Source organism: Mastigoproctus giganteus, chromosome 3 (genome assembly GCF_048544385.1).
Source record: "Mastigoproctus giganteus isolate SK-2022 chromosome 3, ASM4854438v1, whole genome shotgun sequence".
NCBI classification, from domain to species: Eukaryota; Metazoa; Arthropoda; class Arachnida; order Uropygi; family Thelyphonidae; genus Mastigoproctus; species Mastigoproctus giganteus.
Genome location: NC_143577.1, coordinates 230,734,950 through 230,758,019, shown reverse-complemented (window position 1 = coordinate 230,758,019; position 23,070 = coordinate 230,734,950). Strand labels below are relative to the sequence as shown.

Below are 23,070 nucleotides of genomic sequence, written 5' to 3'. Positions count from 1 at the left end.
AGAAGAGTCTGAAAATTTATTTTCGTTTTTTATACGATTGAAGATTTCAGTAAAGGGGAAACACATTTCACCATAATAACGCAAAAAACCACACAATTCCAGCTATCGGTATTTTTGCAAATGCAAGAAGATTGAGTTTACTACCCATTGCTTGCACTAACAGAAAAGCCCAATAAACTGGAAGTGCAAATTGTTTTTATTGTTTTATGGTCATGACCTCCAGAAATTTGCTTAAAAAAAATGTCACGAAGGCGTTCAAAATTGGTCCATATAACAGAACATATGATAACGATGAAAGTGTAATGCATTTTAGTGATTTGAATTGGTAACTAATACAATTTGCATTATAAAAGCAACCTTTTTGAGAGTTATATAGTGAAATTTCAACTTCCAAGGTCGTGGAACGAATTACCAAAAAAAAAAAGTGTTATATGGAGGATGCGGAAAGGTCAGGGAATGACTGCCCGCATATCCCTTGAGCAATATGACCTTAGTTGCTAATGCTCCTAAAAACCAAATAACAAAACAAACAGTCCAAACTAGAGTTTGAACAGGCTAAGAGTAGAAAACTTGCTTCTTGCCCTAGTGGTAGCTGAGCATTCTGGTCTCTTGCCAAAGCTATTTGCTGCAACTTTTGCCCATCTCTGCTCCCACCTCTGTGCAAACCAGATGGTTCTGTTGTTACTTCAGCCAAGGATAAAGCTGACCTGCTAGCATCCCATTTTTCTTTCAACTCTTGTATTAATGATCTTGGTAAAACACCTACCAGCATTCCCAACACGCTCCATTCAATGCCTCCTGTGGTCTTCCATCAAAAGGATGTCAGAAGGATTTTGACGAATCTTGATGCTAAGAAAGCTCCAGGTCCCGATGATATTTCTCCACTTGTTTTCAAAACCTGTTCTCCTGAACTTACTCCTATTCTTTGCCGCCTTTTTTCACTTTCTTATTCCAAAGGTGTTTTTCCTTCTGATTGGAAATTTGCTCATATCCAGCCAGTTTCTAAAAAGGGTGACAAATATCTCCTATCCAATTATCCGTCCCATTGCAATTACTTCTACTCTTTCTAAAGTGGGCGCCTCCGTAGCCAGGTGGGAAGGAGCAGCAGTGCGTAGCACTCGCTTCTTGATTAGACCGGGGTTCGAGCCCGTCACCACCAAATACGGAGGATGCGGAAAGGTCAGGGAATGACCACCGCATATCCCGGAGCAATATGGCCTTAGTTGCTAATGCTCCTAAAAAACAAATCATAACATAACATAATCTTTCTAAAGTAATGGAGAAATCAATTAACCACCAACTCTTAAACTACCTAGAAACCTTCCGTCTGATCAACGATCGCCAGTATGGATTCTGGCTTATGGTTCCCATTTATGGACTAATTCAATGGAAAAGTTTGGTGAAACACAAGCAGTTGCTCTTGACATCTCAAAGGCTTTTGATTGTGTTTGGCATAAAGGTCTTCTAAACAAGCTTCCATCTTATGGTTTTCCAACTGTTTTTTGTAATTGGTTATCCAGTTTTCTCTCTGATCGCTCACTGAGGGTGATGGTAGATGGCTCTCTGTCTTCTAACTTCTCCACTAATGCCGGTGTCCCCCAAGGTTCAGTTCTCTCTCCCACTCTTTTCCAACTTCTCCACTAATGTCGGTGTTCCCCAAGGTTCAGTTCTCTCCCTCACTCTTTTCCTCTTATATATTAATGACCTTCTTCCATTGACTGGAAATCCTATCCATAGTTTTGCTAATGATAGCACATTGCATTCCACTTTCCATTTTGAGAAAGCTTGCCCTGCTCAATCAGCTTCAACTTCTCGAAAATCTGCTACGAATTCCTTAAATGCTGATCTCCAGTGGGGCAAAGACAACTTAGTTGATTTCAATCCTTCTAAAACTCAGTCTTGTCTTATATCTCGCAAAAAGGTTCTCTGCTCCTATGCTTATCTTTGGTGACACTCCGATTTCTAGGCAAAATGATATATCTCTTTTGGGGATTACCCTGACTTCTAATCTCTCTTGGCACAAGCACATTACAAATATTGCTTCCTCTGCATCTAAAAAACTTGGTTTTCTCTTTAGCTCTCGGCGTTACTTTTCTTCCAAACAGCTGTTCACTCTGTACAAATTGCAAATCCACCCTACCATGGAATATTGTTCCCACATCTGGGGCAGTGCCCCCAAAACCTCTCTCAGGCTTCTAGATTCCTTTCAGAAGAGGGCAGTTAGGTTAATTAATGACTCCTCTCTAACAGAGTCTCTCCACTCTCTGTCTCATAGACGTACTGTTTCTGCTGCATGCCTCTTCTACAGATATTTCCATGGGCACTGTTCTTCTGAATTGGCTTCTATAATTCCCGCTTTCTCTTTCAAAACAGTCCGAACACATGCTGCCAGCAGCCAACATCCATTTTCCGTCCAACGTCAAACTCATAGAACCAACTTTTCATCTTCCTCATTTATTCATTCAACTGTTATTTTCTGGAACAACCTTCCTTTATATGTATTTCCTGAAAATTATAGTCTACAGAAGTTGAAGTCCGATATCAGCAAATATCTTCTTTCATCTTCTCAACCTTGAACCCAAGCATGGTACTAAGTACTATAGGTTCTAATACCTCTCGTGTTTGGGGTTTATAAAAAAAAAAAAAAAAAAAAAAAAATTTGGTCCACTCAACTCACAAGTGGTATCTGAATATCAATTCCATCAGCATTTTAGACTTCCAGGTAGCAAGCCCTAGCCTATTGTACCTGGACAAATGTCTGCACAAGCATCAGCGACCAAGTCTCTGGTATTCTGGAAGGTAAATGAACAAGCTGTGCAAGGCCATTAATAATTGTAAAAGTTTTGGCATCTTGACCAGCTGGGTCTATGCAATTGGAAAACTGAAGCCAACAGGAGTTGGGAACATCAAAATCACCAAGGAAAATTACCTCACTGTTAGGAAGTTGACTGGGAGAGTCAAACTTCAAGGAAGGGTAGGCAAAGAGTTCTGGAGGAATAATGGAGTTTAGAGAGACCACATAGGCTAGAGATGAATTTCACAGAATGTTGTAGAGAGATTTTAAGCCAGAGAAGATCAAAAGGAGGAGATTGCAAATGAAGACATCTCTTATCAGGAATATTACAGTGGACATATGTACAAATACCACCTTTCAAACAATTTGATTGCAGTAGGGAGTCATGGTATTAATATTAATTATTTGTAGCACCACGTATACTTAAGGTTAATATTTACAGCCATTATTACAAAAATAAAATAATAAAACTGCAATGGGTTGAGAATGTCAAGTGAAGGAATTTGTCAGCTGGCCCTACAAATCACAAAACTTGAATTTTTTTTTTTTTTTTTTTTTTAATTTTAGAAAATTTGAAAAGTATCTGGATTGAACATTACTGACAGAATTAGAAAATATTTATGTTAATATAGTTTAAAGGTAGGAAAACCTAGAAACAAGCTCTTTCTTAGTGAAAAATAGAGATATTAATGTGCAAACTTTTTTTTTTCTTTCTTTTTTTTATGAAAATCCCAAACACGAAAGGTATCAAAACCTATAGTACTTAGTACCGTGCATGGGTTGAAGGAGAAGTATGGGGAGAGGGGGATGAGCGGATGATTGGGAAAATGTAGTTTGGAGTAACAAGATGCATTTCCATATTTTACAGTGATGGTATCAAATATGAGCATTGATGACCTGGTGAAGACTTGTTACTGGAATGCACAGCTATGACATTGAAGCATTTAGTGAGTTATGGTATGGGGATGTATGTCAACAGATGGTGTCAAACAATTGTATATTATTGATGGTGCATTTAATGCAAAAAATGGCAGTTAGCAATTCTAAAACTGGAATTGCTGCTGTTGATCCAGTGACATACCCTGGTACAAAAGATGGCTGAGTAGTAGTCCAGACCTAAATCCGATTGAACATTTGTGGTCAAGGAACCTGAAGAACTATGAAATTTGATAGATTCCATGTCAAGATGGATTGAAGCTGTTTTAAAAGCAAAGCAAACATAAAAGTTTTACATTTAATGACTTAAGAGATTTACATCTTACTGGCCTAAGATTTTGATTTTTTTGCATTTTATATTTTAATAATTATATTTTCTATTCCAGTGTCATTTTTAAGTTATTTTAAAAGAGATTTGTTAAATTGCAACTAATATTTTTCTTTTGAAATAAAATAAACAGCTTTGAATCAAAATGAAGGCAGTAAATGTTGATTATGAGTGGTGGTATTTTTATTTATTTATTTTTAAAGTGTCCAAAATGTAGTCTACTAGTGTATGTTTTAGACGTTTAGAATTGGTGCAGAAGAAGGGGGGGGGGAAATTAGTATAGATAAAAAGTTTACTTTAACTGTTTTTATGTGAATTTTTGATAAATGTGTTTATATGAATAACAGAAACTTGCTAAAACTATGAATTTTTCTTTGTATTGGCTTGTTGGCAGCTTTATACATAAAATAATCATTAAAGAGCTTAGCATTTCTTTGCCAAGGATTGGTTTCAGGAAGAGGTAGAGTTCCTCAGTGTGGTATAATTTGGTCTTCCATGGTCAAGTTTTAAAACTCCTAAACTCAAAAATTCAGCTCTTCAATATTAAAATCTGAAACATAGCCAATTTTATTTAGTCATTGAAATTGTTTGAGAGTCTAGCTGTATCAATTGCCCTTCACATAATAAACTAACTAAAATACTTCACATGGAAAAGTGTGTCATTTTTTTTAAAATCTTTTTTACCTAGTTCTACTCTGTGTAATACCCTAGAGTGTTATTGCAATTGAATGTATTTGTTAGTAGTTATGGCACTAGAAGACAACTAGATGAAGGGTAACATTTATTGATCATAAGAATGAATTTGATAAAAAAAAATCCTATTAAATCCTTTTTTTTTTTTTTTTTTTTTTCCCTCCCCATAAAGAATTCTAGATATAAGAAAGTGGATAATTTATCCCAAGGTAAAAGTCCATTACAGGAAGCTTCTCTGCTACCCAAAGTATCCACGGAAGTAATGCGTACAGCTAGAGAAAGACATCAGAGAGGTTTGATGTCACCATGGATATTCCAGGTTCTTTCTCAGGTAAATGCATCTACTTTCATTTGGTTGAAGTTGCTTCAGTTGATTATAAAGAAAAGTGAATTCGGGAAATTATTTTTTTAGAAAAATAGTCCTAAGCATTAGTATAGTGAGTTGAATATGGTGAATTTCAGTATAATTTTTAGACTCCTTGTTCCAAAAATTGGGAGGATTCACATTTAACATCAGCTGGCATCTTTTTAATTCTATCAGAGAAAAAAAGTATTTGGTAAAGATTCTAGCAGGTTATGTTCCATGTTTTGAACTTGTGCCATTGTCCTTGAATTGACCCAAACACATGAAAAAATCAGTAGTTATAAGATGTGGACTGTACAGCAGGAGTGGTAGTCACAGAATTCAACATTCACATTTTATGCTTAAAGACTTTTTATGCCATTCATGGGGTATTCCCAGCATTTATGTGGTGATGTAGGGATGAGTATTGTCCTACTGCAGGATAACTCATATTATTTAAGAAGCATGTCTTTTTAACCAGATTGCTGTTATGATCAATTTATCAAAAATTTCATTCAGATTTATGATAAACTGATTGCCATTTCTGATTTTCATGCAAAAAATAAGTGTAGGCATTTATTGATGTATTGATCCTCTGAAATGAAGTTACAATAAGTTTATATTGAATTTAATCAGGTGTTACCACTCTTTGGCATGACATGATGGTGTTCTTCATTTTGCTTAATTTCTTCAGACAGGAAAAATTGTGATATTCTTTGTTCAGCAGTGGTGCAATCTAAAAGAGCGGCTATTAGCATTAATATTCCAACTTTAAAATGTCACAGCAACAAACATGTTAAGACATGCATTAATAATGGTAAGTGGTATAATATATAACTGATTCAAAATAATAAAAATCCATCATATTTAATATACTTTTTCCAATAAATTTAATGAAGCACTGCCTTCATCCTTGATTATAACAAACATGGTTGCGAGACACCTGACAGATGCCTACCTTTGTTTTTTTACTTCCGGAAAAAATTTTTGGTTTTTTGAATTCTGCATGAAGTGCATCAATGCTTGATCTTTAACTTATGGACTGCAATACTTAAGAAATATGATTTAAAAATTTTTAATGTTCGAAATTTTTAAAATTTATTTTTTTACATGTTATTTTTCAGCAAAACAACTTTCAATAGTTCTGCTGAAAATGGGGTTGGGGACACAAAAATAAAAAGTTACAATAGTAAAATGTAAATGTGAAACTAATAGCCACTTCCATTTTTCCAATTCAGAGGACTTAGAATGCAAAAATTAGTAAATTAGTGGAAAAAATCGAAACTTATGCATGTGTGTACTGTTTTATTAAATAAATGAAAGAATAAATAGATTAATGATAATTGAAAGAAAAAACATTTTGTACAATAATTGAAAGAAAAAACATATTTTGTACAATAATTAAACATAAAAATTGCCTAATTGCTATAGCAGACACGTCAGTTAGTGGGTGAGAAAAGTATTGTATATGTTACACTGAAACCAAAACTAGCATGTTGAAGCTGAAAGTAAAAATAGTAAAGGTACCTGAAAGATTCTGCCATTAGCATTGAAAAACAATTAATGTCCAAGAGTTATTTTAGTTAATTTAGAACTGTTAATCCCATATAACCACCTCTAGGCTAAGTGGTTTTTCACCACTCAAAATCTTAATTTAAGTTTGATATGAATTTTATTTATTTATTTAATGCCTGAGATGAGCTGTTGGTAAACATGCAAACTACTGATATGTAGAGTGTCTAACTGCTCGGTTTTAGTCAGCTCTTTACATCATTTTTAGAACATGAGTTTGTATATTTGTATAACACAGGTTTGTATATTTGGTGGAGACAGTTAACATTGTTAAACCTAATTCCCTCATAACAATCTTAATTTGTATTTCATTGCATGTTGAGTATTTCTTGATGTAAAGAGCATTTATTCCTCGTCATTTTGACATGTCTATGCAGTCCACTTAACATATGTGTACTGACCTATGCTAGTTTGTGTGGGGAGAGGGGGGAGGGAGGGGGAGAGAGAGAGAGAGAGAGAGAGAGAGAGAGAGAAATGGGAAAAATAATAGTTTTGAATGACAAAACATTTCCATATTTTGAAAGTGATGCTATCAAATAGCATTCTCAATTGGAGCCATATGAGCTCTGAAGGAATCCATATTAAGTGAGGAAGATTTGTCCATAAGAAATAATGCAAATAATTTTAGCTGGTTAGTTTATGCAATAAAATAAATGTATGTTCAAGAAAATACAAGAAACTTGCCATAAAATCATGGAATTTTATATAGTGTGTTTATATTATTTAAAATAGCAGCTTGCAATACTTTTAGCATTAGCATTAGTTGAGGCATATGATGCAAGAAAGCAAGCTTATAGAGCATCAGCCAAAAAAAAAACAAATAAAAAACCCCTTCCCATCCGGTCACTCCATATGTTTGCCTAGTTCACCCTTAAATTTATTTAAGCTATCAACTTCCACAAAAAAAAAAAAAAAAAAAAAAAAAAAGGGAAGTCGGTTTCAGCAATTAACTACCCACTGGCTAAAGGCAAACTTCTACACATCTATTCTACAACTGTCTTTCCTTCCTCAATTTAAATCTATGACCCCTCAGGTTCTTAATCTCAGCAAGTGGAAGTATCCCATCAGCATTGAGCCTGCTCAAACCATTCAAAGCCTTGTACACCTCAATCGGATCACCTTGCAGGTGCCTAGTCTCCAGATGCTGCAACTGACAGAATTTAAGCCTCTCCTGGTAAAAGAACCTCTTTGTTCCTCTCACCAATTTTGTTGCCCTTCTCTGTACTCGTTCTAGCAACTCTACATACTTCCTAAAATGAGGCCTCCAGACCTGTATGCAGTACTCAAGGTGTGGCCTGACCATTGCCTTATACAAAGGTATAATCACCTCCTTGCATTTGCTAGCAAAATTCTTAGATATCATTGACAAAACTCCATGACCTGCTCTGCACAATTACCCCCAGGTCTGTTTCCTTCTCCATCTCCCTGAGTGTAGTACCACACAGTTGGTACGTTTCTCTTAGGTTACTGCTACTGCTATGCAGTACTTTGCATTTGTCAATGTTAAACTGCAGTAGCATACTGTCTTTACTATCATTAACAACTCTGCCAACTTTTATATCATCTGCAAACTTGGACATTAAGCTTGATATACCTTCATCAATATCATTAATAAATACACAAAACAACACTGGGCCCAGCACCGAACCCTGGGGTTTTCCACTAATAACATTAGTACATGTAGAACAGTGTCCATTTATACCACTCTCTGCCATATCCCACTCAATCATCCTCTTATCCATTGCAGCACCTTACCCTTAATGCTATACCACTCCAATTTGTACAGCAATCTTCCATGTGGAAGAGTATCAAAAGCTTTCCTGAAATTCAAGTATATGATATCAAAATTATTTTTTGCATCCAGTTCCTTTGTGACCACATTGTAGTATCCAATCAAATTGGTCAGACAAGACTTCTCCTTAACGAACCCATGCTGTATCTCAACTATTACTGCAGTCTTGTTTAGGTGATCCTGCATCACTTCTTTAACCAGTGACTCCATTATTTTTCCTGGAACAGAAGTTAAAAAGTTAAACTAACAGTTCTATTATTATTTGCATCACCCTTTGAATCCCATTTTTGTATTGGGGATACATTTGCTCCAGTCCATGGGAACCTACGCTGAACTAAGGATGGTCTCATATTTATGGCCATGGGTTTGCTCACTTCTCTTGCTGCCTCCTTCAATATAACTGGATAGATTCCATCTGCTCCAGGTGCCTTTTTTATGTTTAACTTCAACAATTTCTCCTCCACTTTGCTCTACGTTATTACAAAATCATTTAGCTCCCTGTTAGAGTTTAGTAAACTTCTGTCCTTCCCTTCCTTACAGAATTCCTCACATGTGAATGCAGATGCAAAATAATCATTCAGCTTGTCAGCTATCTGAGCAGGATCATCAACAGTCAAACCATCAGCATCAAGTGGACCAATCTGATTCATCTCCTTCCTTCTAGAGTTTACATAAGTAAAGAGGTCTTCGTTGTTTTTCTTTGCATTCTTTGCCAAGGATTTCTCGTAATCAGGCTTTGCTTGCCTAACCTGTTTTGTGTCTTGATTACAGACTAGCTTATATCTGCCCTAGGCCTCTGTGTAACCTGCTAATTTATATGTATCCCACGCATTTTTCTTCTCTGCCACGAGCCTCATTAGTTCATCTGACATACATTTAGGCCTAAATCTTGAATAATATTTCTTAGTTGGTATGGAAAGCCTAGTAGCTTCCAAGGTTAATTCCCTGAAGGCCTCCCCTTTAGAATTCACTGTTTTTAACATCATCAGTTTATCCCACTCTATAAAATTCAAAAACTGTCTGAGACCACTGTAGTCACCCTTACGAAAACAAAAACCCTCCCCTTTACCCTTGATGGTAGTTACATCTTTAAGTAAATCCCACGTCAGTACACTATGATCACTGTTACCTAGTGATTCCTTTATTTGCAAATTCCCATTGCATGCATCATCTGTGCTGATAACCAGATCAAGAGTATTACCCCGTCTAGTTGCCCCTCGAACATGTTGCTGTAGAAAACAATCCTCCAATAAATCCACAAAAGTCTTGCTAGCGTGCGAGTGATCAATCCACAAGTTCCAGTCAATATCTGGAAAGTTAAAATCCCACATTACAAGACATTCTGATTTACTGGCCCACTATTTCTCTGCACAGTTGTTAGTTGTACTATCAGTGTCATTAGGCCTATAACATACTCCTCTCATTTTACCTTTCCAAGTGTTTATGTCACACCAAACTGACTCAACATTGCTCTGTCCAACCATGCCAACTGGATGCACATCGTTAGACTTTGTGTTTCTTAACTAACAGCATAATCCCTCCTCCCTTCTTACCCTGTCTATCTTTTCTGTACACATTATACTCCCCAACTTCCAATTTTGCACTGCTTATATCTGTGTGACACCATGTCTCTGAAATCCCAACAATATCTGCCTTTGATGCCTTGATCAGCACTTCAAATTCATCAAATTTATTTACTATACTTCTAGAATTCGTGTACATGCACCTGTTCTTTGTCTTAGTTACCCTAACACAGCCCATGTATTTATTTGTTCCATCCCGGCAGCTCTTGACGTCTCCAGCAACTTGCTCTCTAGGCTGCTGCTGGTTACAGTACAAGCAGTGCAAGAATCGCTTTCACCTCTGCCTGCAGCTACTGTTAATCATTGAGTCTGCGAAGACCCCCCCCCCCCCAAGCTAGCAGTTTCCCACCCACCTAACACTGCCTCGATAGCATCGGCAAATATTCTTGCACCCTTTCTATTTAAGTGTGTATCCCCTCCCTGTAGAAGCAGTCTCTTCTGTTAGCAACCACATACCACACTGAAAAAAAAAAACTTCTATTGCATGAACCTTGCACAGTCTCTCTATGGCCGAATTGATTGACATGGCCCTCATCATATATTCCCTCCTATTGTATCTGGGCAGAATTGCAGACACTTTCAAATTCAACCCTAGCTCGTGACTTTTTTTTCAACATTGACCTACACTCGTTAAGTAAATCTGCAGATCTCTTACTCTTAAGGTCATTAGTGCCAACAAGTACAACCTATATCACCTTTTGTGCCCTTAAAAGATGATATCTGCTCTAAGTCATCAACTTTTGCACCTGTCAGACATACTCTGGTCATGTTCCACCTCTCCTTTTTGCATGTGTTCCTCGTCTCCCTGACGATAGTCACCAACAATAACGAGTTCATGTAGGATCAGTGCAGCGCATTCAGCCTGTGTTGCCTGATGCATAGGAGTGAGCTCTGGTGTTGGGTTAGGCAGCTGAGAGCTTGATTGGCCCCTCTTATTAATTTCCTCAAGGGCATCCACCCTACACCTCAAACTTTCATACTGTTAATTTTAGATTGCTGAAAACCACTAGATGTAGTGCAAGAGCTCAAAGATTGGCAGGGATTGCTGGCAAATTTTTCCTCGAATCTTTTTGAATATATGAAATTAAATTATTGTGGTATCTAATTTAACCTAATTGCATCCTCTTGAATTTTCATATAATGAAATGGAATTCTATCCTGTGTATTGTTCTCTGCATTGCCTGACCATTTTATTTTTATTTCATGGTTTCTGAAACTTTTCACATCCTTCCCAAGCACCGTGTGTCAAACACGACCATAAATATGCTTGTAGGCCTTTGAGGAGACAGTTGTATGATTGTGAATACAAGATGCCGTAGTAGATGGAGTTAATAGACTTTGATGCGTGATTGATAATAGTGTGCCATAAGCAGTGTACATGACATTTCAGTGCCACTAAAGATCCCTAGGTCAATACTTGGTGATATGCACAGTTCCCTCTAAGCTGCATGTGCTGTCTTTTTTTTTTTTTTTTTTTTTTTTTTTGCAACTCTACAAGTGTCCTACAACTACAATTCAGTTTAATGATGAAAATTCATGTGCTCTAGATCAGCTCTAGAATGATGAAAATTCCTGTGCAGTCATCGGTAGCAAAGTCAGTCGGACTTTGCTACTGATGACTGCACAGGAATTTACTGGATGTCACATTTCATCTCAGCTGTTTATAAGGTTTGTGCCTGCTTCTGGGCTAAAATGCTTGTGTAAAGTTTTTTTTCGGTTGAATGGTACTGGCCTAGTGTTTTTTTTTTTTTTTTGTTGGGGATTATTATCCTTAATTATTTTCTTTGACCTTGTATATAACCTTTAATTTTTGATATTTATTTGAATTTTGACAAATTCACAATATTGTGTGGCATTAATTGCACTCAATGATGAATTAGGAGAGCTTGCATTGCTTTGCAAATATCTACAAAAAAGTTGTTTAAACATTATTGATGCACATCAATGTGTTAAAGCTAAAATAAACAAATTAAGAAGCCAATATCTTGGAAAAAATATTTTCTGGAGTGGAAATGTGAAAGAGGTATTATCAAAAATTCAAATTGATGTTGACATTGCAGCTACACTGGGGTGCAAAACTTAAGGACCAACACAATTTCTAAAGGTTACAACCACAAAATGAAATGAAACAACCTGTGGCGATTTGCATAACTGTGGCCGTTCAGTAGAAAGCTGGTGCACATGCACAAATTTGAATCGTGATGAGAGGGCTCACATAAACAGATAAAAGCTGCAGTTCAACAGTTATGTGAAAATTACCGAATGGTGAGCACAATTGTTACTGACATTCGATTGGTTTCATAAAGTGCTACAGACAACGAAATGGAATGGCCAGTAGACAACATCTGGATGACTTTACCTGGGGTCGAATAATTGGGAAGCTCGAAGTGCAAGGAGTGTTGCTGCAGAGTTCGGTATTTCCTATAGCATCGTCTCATGTGCGTGGTCGGCCTTCAGAATGACAGGTGCAGCTGTTTGAAGGACCAGGAGTGGTCGTCCACGAAAAACAACGCCCAGTGATGACCTCTATATACCCCTACAGGAGTATATAGAGGTTATCATAGAGGGACTGACACCAGACAGTGGGATCCATTGCAAACCAGCTGCACAGAACGCAGGATATTGCGGTTTGCTGTGGCCATGCGACTTCACAAAGGTGGACTGTTTGCCAGACAGCCAGTACACTGTGTCCCTTTAACACCTGCCCATCAGAGACACCGTTTACAGTGGTGCATCAAACACAAGGACTGGACAGCAGTGCAATGGGGTAAGGTACTCTTTACTGATGAGAGTAGATTCAGTCGCAGCACCAATTCTGCCCATCAGCTGATCTGACGAGATGTTGGTACACGGTATCACCCAATCGTCAATGAAAGGGATCGATATGGCGGTCGAGGTGTTCTCGTCTGGCGAAGCATTATCTTGGATGGACGTGCACAACTACAGATACTGGAAGGCGGTACTGTAACCGGTGCACACTGAGGTAATCCATCCTCATGTGCGTTTGTTCTGAGGTGTTATTGCCCCTGAGTTCGTGTTTATGGATGGTAATGCCATACCCCATTGCACTGCAGTTGTTGGTATGCCTTTGGAAAGTGAGGACATTGTTCGTATGGATTGGCCTGCCCGTTCCCTTGATCTAAATCCCATTGAACACATATGAGGTGCTCTGGGGAGATTCCTAGCAGCACGTCCACACCCACAAGAAAATGTTCACCAGCTGATGATGGCGCTGACAGAGGAATGGACGATGTTATCACAAGAACTTATCAACAACATTGTTCTAAGTATGGACAGGCGGTGCAAAGCCTGCATCGACATTAGGGGCACCGTATCTCCTACTGAGGACCACTTCTTCCCTTCATTCCATCTTTGGCAGTGATGCATCTGTATCATGGCAGAAAGTGGTATGTAGCCATTTTTGAATGAAGTCCCTCTGTACCGTTTTGTTTCCATTGTTGTGTCGATATTGTTTCCTTCATCATTTCTGAATCTCACAAAGTTCCTTTAGTATGCTTTCCCATATCCAGGCCATTCCTATGAGAAGCTACAGGTGAAAACCTGACTGGACCTTCCGTTTTGCACACCAGTGTATAATTTGCTTTATCAAACGTGTATATGATCACTTAGATAACAGATTTTCTGATGATGAATTAAATGATTGGAAAGTATTTGATATTAATGCTATAATTTTGAAAGCAATAATTTTGACTTTGGGAAACTTAATGTGATACTCCTTGCAAAAAAAATTATTCACGATTTATTACAAATAACAAAAGTGATGTTATTATTTCTAAAATATCAGAAGAATATTTGGAATTAAAATTTATAATTGCTGAAAAAACTAAATCAGGAACATTTAAAACTTTCAATGACACTTTAAATTTCATACTTACAAATTGAGTTTTGTAACATCCATTCCCTATGATATTATGGGAACTTTTCAAGCATCAATTGTGGACTGCGAATGAGGATTTAGCACTATGAATTCATTTAAAACAAAAAATCGAAATAGAATACATGAAGATCATTTAAGTGACCTTATGAGAATAAAATTGCATTTTTAGCTAATGGTGCAACAATAAATGTAAAGTATGGACTTCTACATAGAAGAGAAAAAATCCCAAGAAAAATAAATAACTGTAAAGTGCAAATTTATTGTTAACATTTTTTTTTTATTATTATGTATGTCCCTACTTATAATTAAAAAAAATTGTAAAAATATTGCAAATCTTGTCTGAAAATTTTTGACTTGGGTGCATTTTTTCACCGCGCAGCTATTAGAAAAATTTTGCAAATGGAAGCAGACTGGTACTGAAACCATAACAAAATGATCTGGAAAACCTCTGAAGCTGATGGAAGGTGAGAGCTGCAAAGAATTGTCTGTTCGGAATGCAGGTCAATGTCACAGCACATGTAGGCAGTTGGGACATGTCAGCACCCAGTGTGCAGGCCCTGTATGATATGAGTTACCATGATTGTGCAGATGTCCACAAGCCACCAGTAGTGGCTTGTGGACTGGTGCTAAATGCATTAACAGTAATACTACTGTGCAACCTCTGAGCAGGCAATTCCTTTCCCTTAATACCACCGGAGGATGCAATGTATAAAGTGTATGCAAGAAATCGTATATGTGACTACTTTGATAGTCCCCTCCCACCACACTTGAGTGACTAGTGTTTTTACAGCCACAGACACAGGAAACTTGTCACAAATTGGAAATGGCTTGGAACATTTGCAGTTTGGCCAGCAGTTCAGCCATTTTCTAGTTAATTGACTTTTCTAGTTAATAGGCATTGCTCCTCACCAAACTGGTGAGGAGCATTGATTGATATAACTGAGCAACAGCTTACAAGGTGCAAGCTGAAAAGCCTAGAAACTAGATATCTTGGGAGGGGGGATTGAAGAGTATAAGGTCTTGAGGGGATTAACGAAATTCTCATACCTTTGTACTGCATCTCATTTATCTCTGGAATAAATTTAGAAAGTTCAAAGTGGAATCAGGTGGTCACTTTTTGGTGATGGAAAAAGTGAGTTATTGGGTTTTGGGGGGGGGGGGGTGGAGACACGAGGGAAAGATTCCTTGTATTGTTTAGCCATGCTGTTACATATTATCTATATTTTGGATGGTCATATTTATAATTATGCTGGATTGCTATTAGAATATTTAGTTCTGTAGTACTATGCATGTCTTGTTACTTGTTGACATTGGACTTAATTTCTGTAGATTGTAATTTTTAGGAAACACATACAAATGAAGATTGTTCCAAAGGTCAAACATCTCAGGGATAAATGAGTTTAGGGTTGAACTATGAATTGATGTTGGCTAGTTAATGCCCATGTTTGGACTTTATTGGAAGAAAATATGGAATCACAGATGTAATATAGTTAGGAAAGGATGTTACGTGGTTGTTTTCCGTTAAGTGGTATTATATATAGTAATAATCACAGATGCTAATTGAGAACAGTGCCCATGGAAACACATATAGAGTAGGCATTCATTAGAACTTTTTGACTTGATTTCTTTGAAATTACTTTCTCTAGTTCTCCAAAATTGGTGAAAGTTGTTCATGTTTACAAACATGACATTCTGAAAGTCCAGTGAATCTAATTCTTCATGGGAATCACAGGACCCAGAAACAGTTCTTTATAGCTAATTATCACTGAGCCACTTAAATTCTTTACAGATAACATTTGAAATAATTTGATCTTCTAACAGACTTTCCCATACTACAAATTAATTTTAAAAATGCATTAGCATTAGCAAAGGCATATGATGCAAGAAAGCAAGCATCAGCCAAAAAAAAAAAAAAAAAAACCCTTATTTCACCCATTCACTCACTCCAAATGTTTGTCAAGTTCTGCCTTGAATCTATTTAAGCTATCAACTTCTACAACGTCAGATGGAAGTTTGTTCGGCAATCAACCACCTGCTGGCTAAAGGCAAACTTCCGCACATCTATCCTACAACCGCCTTTCCTCAATTAGAATTTATGCCCTCTCAGGCGATTGTTCTGAGCAAGAGGAAGAATCCCATCATCATTGAGCATGCTCAAACTGTTCAAGGCTTTATACACCTCAATCAGATCACCTTGCAGGTGCCTAGTCTCCAGACACTAATTTGAAAAACTTATGCCTTTCTTCATAAGAGCAACCCTTTGTTCCATTCACTAATCTTGTTTCCCTTCTCTGTACTCGTTCCAACAGCTCCATATCCTTCTTAAAATGAGGTGGTCTCCAGACCTGTATACATTACTCAAGGTGTGGTCTGACCAGTGCCTTATACAAGAGGATAATCACTTCCTTATCCCTCCTAGAAAAATTCCTGTATATCATTGACAAGACACCATCAGCTACTCTTGCAACCGTCTGCACTACTCAGAAAACTTCATATCTGCCTGCACAATTATCCCCAGGTCCTTTTCATTCTCTACCACTGTCAGTGTGGTACCATAGAGTTGATACGTTACTCTAGGATTACTGCTTCCCATATGTAGTACTTTACATTTGTCAATGTTAAACTTCATTTTCCACCTCTCAGCTCATCTGCTCAACTTTTTTAGATCCTGTTGCAGCAGTGTACTGTCATTAACAACCCTGTCAACCTTCGTATCATCTGCAAACTTGGACATTAAGCCTGATATACCATCATCAATATCATCTATAAATACAGAAAACAATAATGGACCCGACACAACCCTGAGGGACTCCACTAATAACATTAGTCCACAAAGAGCAGTGTCCATTGATTACCACTCTGTCTTTTCCCACTCAACCATCCCTTTATCCATAGCAGCAATTTCCCCCAATGCCACACTGCTCCAGTTTGTGCAGCAGTCTTTCATGTGCAGCTGTATCAAAGGCTTTTCTAAGATCCAAATATATGAAATCAAAGTTATTCTTTGCATCCAGTTCCTTTGTGACTACATTATAGTATCCAATCAGATTAGTCAGACAAGACTTCCCCTTAACAAACCCATGCTGTGTCCGAGCTATAACTGAAGTCTTGTTTAGATGATCCTGCAATGCTTCTTTAACCAGTGCCTTCATTAATTTCCCTGGAACAGATGTTAAACTAACAAGTCTGTAATTACCTGTGTCTCCCTTTGATCCACCTTTGTGGATTATGGTCACATTTGCCATCTCCAGTCCATGGGTACCTCCCCTGAGTCCAGGGAAGCTCTCATAATTATGGCTAAGGGTTTGCTTACCTCCTTTGCCGCCTCCTTTAATATAACTGGATAGATTTCATTCACTCCAGGTGCCTTCCTTGTGTTTATGTTCAAGAGTTTCTCCTCCACTTTACTCTCAGTTATTACAAGATTATCTAGCTTACTGCCAGAGTTGAATACACCTCTGGCATTCCCCTCCCTGAATAACTCATGTGTGAATGTCGATGCAAAATATTCATTTAGTTTGTTAGCTACCTGAGCAGTATCATGAACAGTTTAACCATTGATATCAAGTGGACCAATCCGATTCATCCCTTTCCTTCTAGAGTTTACATAAGTAAAGAACTCTTTGCTGTTTTTCTTTGCATCCTTTGCCAAAGATTTCTCGTAATCTGCCTTAGCCTCCCTAACCTCCTTTGTAGCTTGATTACAGAACAGCTTATATCTATCCTAGGCTTCTGTGTCACATGTTAATTTATATGTATCCAATGCATTTTTGTTCTCTGTCACATGTCTAATTAGTTCATCTGACATCCATTTAGGCCTAAATCTTGAACAATATTTCTTTGTTGGTATGAAAAGCCTAGTAGCTTCCAAGATTAATTCTTTGAATGCTTTCCATTTTGAATTTGCTGTTGGTAACATCATCAGTTGGTTCCACCATATAGAATTTAAATACAGTCTTAGACCACCATAGTCACCTTTACGAATGCAAAAACACTTCCCTTTACCCTTGATGGTAGTTACCTCTTTGAGTAAATCCCACTTCAGCACACTGATCACTGCCACCTAGTTGTTCCTTTATCTGCAGATTCTTAATGCATGAAGAATCACTACTGATAATCAGATCAAGAATATTACTCCCTCTAGTTGCCTCCTGAACATTCTGCTGTAGAAAACAATCATCCAATAAATCCACAAAAGCCTTGCTAGTGTGAGAGTGACCAACCCACAAATTCCACTCAATATCCAGGAACTTAAAATCCCCCATTAAAGACACTCTAATTTACTGGACCACTCTATTTCTCTGCACTATTGCTCATTAGGACTATAACACACACCTACTCTCATTTTTCCTTTCCCAGTGTTTATGTCACACCAAACAGACTCAAAATTGCATTGTCAACCAACATGAATTGGATGCACTTCCTTAGATTTTGTGTTTCTTAACTAACAGCATAAACCCTCCTCCCTTCGTGTCCTGTCTTTATCATTTCTGTACACATTGTACTCCCCAAATTCCAGTTCTGCAGTGCTTATGTCTATGTGACACCATGTCTCTGATATCCCAACAATTTTGCGTTTAATTTTGTGATTTAATTTGGAGCACAGTGAAAGAACTTTGACTCTGAGGTGAAATTTAGCCTCCTGTACACACTGAAACACTCCTGCAAATGGCCAGCTACTACATTTACTCAAAACGTAAGGAACAAACAAAAAAGTAAATAAGTGGGAGGGGGGAAAAAGTGATGACAAAACATTGTAAGACATCTGTTGTAATGTCTTACATGGGACATATTTTGATGTGAAATTACAGGTATACAAGTGAGTTGTGAGCAGCCAAAAAATGATGTCAGTAACCCAAGGAAATGCACCCTAATAATAAGGTGCATGATATCCACAGGTAGTAGTACTCCATGTGCTGAGAATGAACTGTTGGTTAGTAATGGAGGTAAAATGGGTGAGAAACTCAGGTTTTGAGTTTTGAGGGGCTGTGATTGCCTCTTCTGCTTAGGGCATTCCAGACCAACTCTTAGATTGAGGTCTGGTATATCTGGCTGGTCATTCCATACTGGCTATACCTTCCCTGCTAAGGTACTGCTTCACTGGGAGAGTTCTGTGAGGACATGCATTATTTCCCATTAAAAGGCCTTGATCAGTTGCTTTTGTAAAAGATTGAATATAAGGAACAAAATATCTTTTCGATATGCCTTACACCCATGTGGATACCTCTTCAGAATGTATGGAGATCTGCATGGATACTGACAGTGATTCCAGCCCACGCCATTATACCACCACCTTTAAATGTCTTTCTGATATGAAATGACCCAATACCTCATTTTCTTGATATCATCAGGAATCAAGTTGTGAAGATTATATCTTGAGTTAACAAATGAAGAACATTGTGGCCTTTTTCTCCTAATTCCAGTCAACTTGGTGCTTGATACCAATTCTGATGTGTTCTTATGTGTAGGAGTCAAGAGAATGTAACTAATCATTGTGCATAAAGAAACCTCTCCCCCTTGAAGCCCTTCTATAGACATTATAGTGGGGGAGCTAAAATTAATTTTAAAATCTAATACCAAATTTAAGAAGATAAAGTAAATAGAATAATTAGACATAAAGTTATCACAAGGGAATTAAACAATGTCGGGAAGAAATTTACAGAATTAAAAAATAAAATTCTGGAAAACTGGTGTGTTGATGTCTCCTTCTTAGCTGGTCTAAAGCTGTCACAAGCTGAAGTGAATTCAGACAAGGGTAAAATAGAAGTAAGTCTAAGGGAACAGAGACAGATGATTATGATATACAAATTAAAAATGGAAAATATAGAAAGAGAAATTTGCCTGTTGATGCTCCATCTCTTCAGGAAAAGCTACAAGGTACTCCACTGGACCAAGGAAGAATGTTGTGTTTTGATAACTCCACAATCTGTAAAGGCCTGATTTGAGTGACAGTACCCTACACTACCTTCTTCCCGCAAATGAACCAAAACTGTACTAAGAAAATGTATGGATTAAATGTACTTTGTGGTTGTGGGATATTTGAGAGATGCAGAGGTGTGACACTTGTGTTGTCTCTCTGAGCCAGCATTTGAGCACCTTATTATGGTTAGCAGTTAGTACCTACAAACTTAAGTGGCTGTTTAAGAATATATTGTTTTTTTTTTTTTTTTTTTTTTAGTATCGTTTGAAGTGTTATAGCATGCTGAAGCTATTTTCTATTATTTTATTATTATTTTTTAATATGAATTTTTCAAAATACAAATTTACAAATGTTGATAGAACAGCTATATAATTAATATTATTTATTAATTTTTTTAGAAAATATCCCTAGTACTGTTGGCATTTCAAATATAAAATTCATGCTTATTTATCATGCTTCATGGAACTTCCTCCAAAAATTGGGCCATTGACATAAAGAAATGAGAAAAAGTAGTTTCTCTTGCTTGTATATTTTTTCACTGTGTTTGTATCCAAGAACTAAAGATTCAAATATCAATAATCTTGAACACCATGTCGTGAGATAACTAAACTAGAGAATATGTAAATGCATGCCCATGAACAGAGTGCACTTATTATATATACATATATTTCTAAGTTGCAGAAATTATCACAAAAAAAGCTAAATCTGCAAAACAAGGGGGAGGGGTCTTATTTTTGCTGACATTTTTCTACATGGTGAGCAGTGAAAAATATTGTAATGTTACTACCAAAAAAAAAAAAAAAAAAAAGACATCAATGCAGAGGATTTCAATGAGCTAGGACTATTATTTCAATGTGTTATGTGAAGCTATAAAAAACCATATGTACCTACATATCCATAAACAGACTGAATCTGATGCTTATCTTAGAAAATGGTCACTTCGTGATCTAAGTTAGAAGTAAAAATATACGAGATGCAGCAATATTCCCAGACTGCTTCAATAAAAAGAACACAAAGTGGTTTTATTTTTATTCAAAGTAATCACCACCTGATTGAATGCACTTATTACTCCTTTCTGAAAGTTTCTGAAAAGAGTCAGCAGAGGCATCCAAAGAGATTATGTTCAGTTTGGCTGTTATGCTTTTCTTTATGTCCACAATATACTGAAATCTCTTTGAGGGTAGGTTTCCCATTGGGAAAGAGAAGTCTGCTGGTACTAGATTGGGAGAGTAGGGTGGATGGTTGATCTGTACAGTGTCATGTTTTGTCAGAAATGTCATCACAACAGAGGTGTGGAATGTGTATGGGCACTGTTGTGCAACAAGAACCATCTGCCTTTCTTTCAAATTGTGCTCTCATCTGAGAAATGTGCTTCAGTAGGCTTTGAAACAGCTGTATGTAGAAAACAGCATTGACTCCCTCCCCTTCAGGGTACAGATTTCTTGTGAATCACACCTTGATTGTCAAAAAAAAAAAAAAAAAAAAACATGATTAGCATCATCTTGATCGTGGACTTAGGTAAACAAAACTTTTTTGGGCATGGGGTTTTGGTGATGATTTTGAATCCACTACATGCTCTGATGCTTTGTCTCTGGGTTGTATTGAAACTCCCAACACTCATCTCTAGTGAAAATACAGTTGAGGAAATTAGGATTGTCTTGACAAGTCTGGATGAAATCCCTCATTGCTTCTGCTTGTCTGTTGAGACTGTGTGCAGCACAGACCTTCCTTTATCGTAAATCTTCCTGCACAATTTGATAAATTGTCTCCTTATTCACATCCAACTCAGCCATCATTCTGAGGGTGTGAAATGATGATTTTTGAAATGAGGACTGACACTCACTTCTTGAGTCATTCCGAACATCCTCATGTCTTTCTTTGAACCACTTATGGCATTTGAAAAACATTGGTACTGGTACAACTTGATGTTTCATTGCCGTAAACAGTTTTTAACATCTCATGTTTCTCTTGCAGATTTTTACAGTTTAAAGCAAAATTTAATATTTGTTCATTGCAAAATTTGTGACACAGAATACTAACACTAGTAACAAAACTAGTTGTTACTTGCAATATGGCAACCTACTGGACAATCTCTGTGCCACCATCTGTTTGAGCAAGTCTGAACTGCCGACCAGGTGGGTATAGTGCCTGCCTGGCAACCCAAAGGTCGCGGGTTTGAATCCTGCTTCGGGCTTGGATCAAAGTACTGCAAAAAAAAAAAAAAAAAAAAACCTTGGGAGGTGCATTATGGCCACAAAAGCCGATGCGCCAACAACTACCATACCAAAAAAAAAGAAGCAAGTCTGAACTACAAATTGCCACTTCTGTTTATTTTCAAACTCATCAGATATGACTGCAACAGCACCAGTCTGGAAACTTTATTGCCACACCTTTTATATCTCTTGCTTGTTTATTAGATAGTTTGCCATCTCTTCCATTAATGTAATAACTTTATTCCTGATCAAAAAAAAATTATTCTTTTTCTTTTATGGATTTTAATATACAGTATTAAAATTATAAATATTTATGAAATATCTATTTTTACGTGTATATTTTGTCTTTGTGTAATTGTGTACATTCAAAATTTAAGGGCGAAATTAAAATTCCTCTGCTCTTTGAAGATGAGATTACAAGAGAACTTCCTTCCCCGGTTCACCTTTATCGTCCTCTTCGTCAGATGGTATATGCTATTTTATTTAATCTTCATCATCTAAGATACCTTGCTGAACAAAAAAAGGAAAAAGAAGGAAAAGAAGGTCTGTTTCTAAATTTGTATTTAATTGTTGATTTTTTTAGTTCAAGCAATATTTTCTTTCTTAACAAAGGGTAATGATTTTAGCTATTTCCGAGTTAAAAAAAAAAAGATACTCTTTAAAGATCTAGTATGGTTGCATAGGTGGATGGAAGACAGATGTGGAAAAAAGGGAAGAGAGAGACCCATTCCTTTAAAACGTTGTGCATACATATTTTATCTTATTTGCATGATATCTGATATTCAAGAATTGTAATTTAACACCTTCATTTCTTTTTATGAAAAAACAAAAAGTTTTGTTTTTCCATTAAAAATCACTTTTTATTTTTTTATATCTGATATTAAATCAAATCAAAATTAATGTCAATAGCATGGCAAAATGTTGAGCAAAAAACGATAAATTAAACATAATTAGTCAACAGGGAGGGAAAAGAAAGGGTAAAACTAAAAATTGTAGCA

At 36.8% G+C, this 23,070-nt stretch overlaps 1 protein-coding gene across 3 annotated transcripts in view; it reads left to right on the top strand.

Moving 5' to 3' along the window:
* The window catches only part of LOC150088830 (constitutive coactivator of PPAR-gamma-like protein 1 homolog), a 283,787-nt gene that overhangs the window by 174,416 nt on the left and 86,301 nt on the right, over positions 1–23,070 (top strand). For all 3 annotated transcript variants that reach the window (XM_090369687.1, XM_090369686.1, XM_090369688.1), the window contains exons 8-9: positions 4,924–5,082; positions 22,450–22,615. In XM_090369687.1, coding sequence (XP_090225813.1) covers positions 4,924–5,082; positions 22,450–22,615 — 325 coding nt within the window. The remainder of the gene's footprint in view (positions 1–4,923; positions 5,083–22,449; positions 22,616–23,070) is intronic.